The sequence below is a fragment of the Rhagoletis zephyria genome, unplaced genomic scaffold (assembly GCF_001687245.7).
Source record: "Rhagoletis zephyria isolate East Lansing unplaced genomic scaffold, Rhagoletis_zephyria_1.1 Rzeph_scaffold_01480, whole genome shotgun sequence".
NCBI lineage: Eukaryota > Metazoa > Arthropoda > Insecta > Diptera > Tephritidae > Rhagoletis > Rhagoletis zephyria.
Window position 1 is genome coordinate 3,335 of NW_016158564.1, and position 5,274 is coordinate 8,608.

Genomic DNA, 5,274 nt, shown 5'->3' on the forward strand with positions numbered 1-5,274 from the left:
CATATACATAAACGTGAAGTTGTGAAAATTATTGCTCATTTCTCAAAAGCGTCTGAGTCAATGTTGTGCTTCTACACATTACGCAATTGTGCACAATATATAAAGAACAGTTTACAAATGAAAGACAATGGAGCACCCCTCGATGGCTGTATGTATTTTAACTAACTACATGTTTTATAAAATTAATTTTATTTATAAAATTTTTCAAATGTATATCAATTTTAAATTAGGTGCATACTTCTCACCTAATGGTCCATACCAAGTCCGGAAAATAATATTGCAATTTAGCGCCTGTTCCGATCAATCACGCAACGTCATCAAATCAATTTGGGACTTCTTTGATGAAATTTCCGATGTGGATGCACATGACTTGCTACAACGTGCAGAAGCAGCTGACCGGCATATCGCCAACAAAACGGCCGAGTAAGATTGTGGTTAAGATTTCGTCTTTCATGCAGCTAATAAATTTCGATGTTACAGATCAAGCACATCTGCATCCGTCACCACCACTCAACTGAATCCCAACGAAATACGCCAGCTACTGATTTATCCGCCAGGTAAAGGTGGTATTTCAATTAATACGGAAGACTACCTTTGCTTGGCCACTGATCAGTATCTAAACGATATCATAATCGACTTTTATCTTAAATGGGTACACAACAATGTCATCCCACAGGCACAGCGTGATCGCGCTTTCATTTTCAGCACTTTCTTTTACAAGCGCTTAACAACACTAACACGACATCATCACAACGTAGACAAAGATGTCAAACAGACTGCAGCACAAAAGCGGCATGCCCGTGTTCAGAACTGGACAAAAAATGTGAATCTATTTGAGAAGGATTTTATCATAATTCCAATCAATGAGCAATCACATTGGTTCCTAGCGATAATTTGTTTTCCTACGTTGAAAGGTCCTGTAACGTATGATACGAATATACCAGTGGAGCCGCAACTTTTGAAGAAGCAAAGTATGTAAATATAAATAATAATATAATATTAATATATGATATATATATATAATGTAATATTCATATTATTTTTATTATAACCATTTCATTTATAGAAGGGAAGAAGGTATCGCTGCAAATTGGTAATACGACTATAACACCACTCTCAAAACGTGATAGCGGAAATATTCTGGCGGAAGTGTGTGGAGTTGGTGATGATGACAGCGAGCGTGATGAAGCGGAAGGCGACGAAAGTGATTTAGCATCAGAAGAAAGTGATTTCGATAGCGGAACCAGTGCATCTGCAGTGTCATCCACAGCGAATGCATCAGCGGTAGCAAATAATAACAATTCCAATAATAGCAATACTGGCGGCGTTAAATCACAAGCAATCAAGCAGCCGTTGATATTAATTTTTGATTCGTTGGCTGGTGCGTCACGTAGTCGAGTTGTTGCTACATTACGAGATTACTTGACGTGTGAATATCGAGCTAAAATGCCTGATGTGACACCTCATATATTCAACAAGGATAATATGCCGGGTCATGGCGTTAAAGTGCCACAGCAAAATAACTTCACGGACTGCGGTCTTTATCTTTTGCAATACGTGGAACAATTCTTCAAAGATCCAATCAGAGATTATAGAGTGCCGATTAAACAGTTAAGTAATTGGTTTGATACAATAACGGTAACTCGCAAACGCGAAGACATTTCCCAGCTATTGCAACAGTTAATGAACGAACGTAATGGACCAAATCATCAAGTGATTTTACCGGAAATTCCTTTGCCCACATTGAATGGGGTACTCCTTGAGCCTCCCGAAGGTTATAATATAGAATTTGAAGAAGAGGAAACTGGCGAGGATGTAGCTGATGAGGTATACAAATTGTATTAAATGAAAAATTAAGTAAATTTTTAAAGATGTTTTATTTCAGGACGATGAGAATACAGCAAGCACTAGTGCAGATGGTGCAGCTAACGATGCGGATGGCACCGCCAGTAGTGCCCACACTGATGAACTGGTTAGCGTAAAAGTGCCAACAACAAAGGCATTGACAACCACGGCCGTGGTGCCTACACAGGGTCGAAAAATCGTCGTAAAACGGCGAATGCAACTAGTTAGCGCCACAGCAGGTAGTAACAATAGTGAAACGTTAACGACAACAACATCTGCAGCGGCGGGAATAGCAGGTCCAAGTATACGTGGTGGGAACCAAGCTAAGTATCGCAAGTTTGAATAGATCACCTACTTTAGAACACTCGCCGATGAAACTCTTAAGCTCTTATATAAGTGTTTTATAATGACTGCGGGCTTTTGAAGTACTATGTGCTATGAAGTGTTAAAAACTTCGTTTCACGCCTACTGATTACTATAGATTTAATTTGAAGAATGATTATATACATAAATCACAAATTTCTGTTATTATCGTTCGTGCGTGTGCTTTATAAGATAGTTTTGTATATCTTAGGCTACTAATTTCTTACAAGTAATTTTTGTGTATAAAAGGAAAGGATAAAAAGCGAATCAAAGAATAAATACTGGCACGATTTATTTTTATTTACATATATATTAAGTGAAGAACAGAATTTAAAATAGGAGGGATGAAATTCTTTTGTATCATTTAAAATTATATGAAACTTCTACAACTGTTCTAGTTAAAAATAAACTTAATATATTCAAACTTATATTCGTGCAACTTAAACTTATTTGACTATTCGCTGCACACCGTAGCCGCTTCTTAAAGAGCGATGCTAAAAATTCATTTTTTCAAATGTTGATATACAGACCACATCTCCTATATAAATATTGGGTTCATAACTGCTACTAGTTACCGCATACAGCAGTTCACAGTTAACTGTATAGTAAAAAAAAAAATCGGATATCGAAAGCGAGTTCACGTGTGTTAATGAAATGTGTTTTTATATCCTTGGTTTGAAATTAATTTTGTTAGTGAGGAAGCAATGTGCATTAATTGTTTAACAACCTTTTATAAATATTCAATTTCATCGATTTCAGAAATATACAGGCATGTTCTGCAATTCACTTCCGAGTGAATTTCAACCGCCGCCAATTAGAATTCAAAGTGTATTTGATTGAAATTCTCTCGAAAGTGAATTACAGAACCACCCCGATAAGGAATAATTTGTAGTAGACTTAATTTGTTTAAAGGTAGATTTTTTAAATGATTTTTTCTTCAAAACTTAAAAGTTGTTTTCTGAACTTTTCTTTATTTTACGCGTTAGACTATATAATAGCAAACTTAAAAATTGGCAAAAGCGCTTTGCGTATTTGAGAAAAGTATAATTTAAAAACTCACCTTGGAAAATTTGGTTTACTACAGAATATCTCGGACACCGATCCAATCAAATATTGATACAGTGCTATAAAACAATCAACATAATGCTTTTGAAACCAATATTATCTTTCAACACTAAAAAATCTATTTCAATAGCTCGCATTCGATATCGAAAAATAATAGTTTTACTCAACAGTAAATTTTTAACTGCTGTACGCGGCAACTGGTAGTGAACAGGACCGTAATCTTTATACACGAGATGCGCTACTTTGGTATGACTCTGCTGGTACAATTTTTCTTTCTTGTACGCCAACATTTGAAAAATTAGTTTTGAGCATCGTCCTCTATGAAGTGGCACAGTGTGCGCAGAGGAGATTGAAAGTATGTAGTAGGAATTAGCAGTATCATAATTTTTCTATCAAAATGACCGATGGCAGTTATTTTGCAGGACAAAATTTCATATCTTAATTCAATATGAACGTAAGCAAAACTTGTATAAAAAGGGTTCAAATAAAGATAATTTAATGAAATAATTTTGAATAAAAACCTATGTCTAAATATTTAAATACACATTGGGCTCAATTGAAGAGTCTAAAGAAAATTTAATATTTACTAAACGTATATATAAAAATCATCAACCACGGTACAAAGCTAATTTCCAAAGAAATTGCGCAATGTTCAAATTTTTTCTACAGTGGTTATAAATTAAAAAGACCGATGCTTTATATTTTAACATCTAGGATTTCAGGGGTACTACTTTGTATATTAAAACACCATTTATTCAAGAACTTTTGTGGTTATTCTGTTTTGTCCGTTAATTACTTGATTAAAGTATGCAGAAATGACCGCCACATCTTCTATGTTGTGTATCGATTAATAATAGCTCATTAGAAGAAAATGGTTAAGCAGGGACGTGAACCGGAAAACCGCTTTTTTCTATTAATTAACTGAACCATTAACCGAACCGAAATTTTCCACAAATGTTTGATCCGACCCGAAAACCGAATCACTTTCCATAAAGGTTTAAAGGTTAGTTTCAACCAATTTTTAATAGATAAACCCTGCAAACCATTTTTTCAGAGTATTCTGCATTTTAAAGAAATTTTAAAGAATTTAAGATTTAATTCGATTTTTTGCCGAATTTTATAAAATGAAATAAATTACGCACAGTTCCATTCTTTTACGAAATTTCGGAAGAAAATCTGTGAAGAAACGAAAATAATGCTGCTATGTGAAGAATATCTTTCAGAATTTTTCCAGAATTTTCTTTATTTTTCGTACAGAAATTTCTTTACGAGTTCGTCTCAACCACTTCATATAATTTTCTTTGAAAATTTGGAAAAAAATCGTTACAGAAATGAGATACTTCTAACGATTTCCTTAAGATTTCGGGAACTTTGGTTTGCAGGGTACCTACTTTTTTCTTTTTGTTAAACATGGTAATATCTACCTTGTTTGTTTACCATGTGACAATATCAAATGTAAAGGCAACCCATCTCCTTTGACACACTTGATCCTTAACCTTGCGCGTTGGTGCACTTAACACTTAAACTTGCGCGCTATTTTTTATACCGTGCGCACTTGTAACTTATAACTTTGTTCACATAACAGTTGTTTGTAACAGGTAAAACGAATCGAGATACAGTATTGGCCAATACAATAGCAGCCCCATTTCAAAGTGATATTGTTTGCCACTCATGTTTATTTATTTATTTCTAGGAATTTTCAATTAAAATACAGTTCATTCCCTCACAAAACTCACATAAACTCAAGCTTAAAACTTTTTAAAAGACCACAAAAAAGTGCAACAAATTTTCACCCAAATTTCAAACTTTTTCTCAGAAGCGGTACAATTTTTTTGAATACACAGTTTTATAGCCCATTCAATTTTAGTCTAATAATGTGCAAGTTTCAAGTGGCTAAAAATTACCGTTGATTTTTTTAGAATTTTTTTCGCCGAGGATGTTGCGGGTTTCTGCCATATAAAAATAAATTGTGTTTAGTCCATATATGGAAGCAAATGAGAC

General features: G+C 34.3%; 2 protein-coding genes across 2 annotated transcripts in view; both read left to right on the forward strand.

Annotated features, from left to right (window-relative positions):
- LOC108364159 (uncharacterized) overlaps positions 1-3,478 on the forward strand; it is a 5,048-nt gene extending 1,570 nt beyond the window's left edge. Inside the window, exons 3-7 of the mRNA XM_017617749.1 lie at positions 2-148; positions 231-423; positions 481-971; positions 1,067-1,827; positions 1,886-3,478. Coding sequence (XP_017473238.1) covers positions 2-148; positions 231-423; positions 481-971; positions 1,067-1,827; positions 1,886-2,191 — 1,898 coding nt within the window. The 3' untranslated portion in view covers positions 2,192-3,478. The remainder of the gene's footprint in view (position 1; positions 149-230; positions 424-480; positions 972-1,066; positions 1,828-1,885) is intronic.
- The window catches only part of SMSr (Sphingomyelin synthase related), a 37,032-nt gene that overhangs the window by 990 nt on the left and 30,768 nt on the right, over positions 1-5,274 (forward strand). The window lies entirely within an intron of this gene.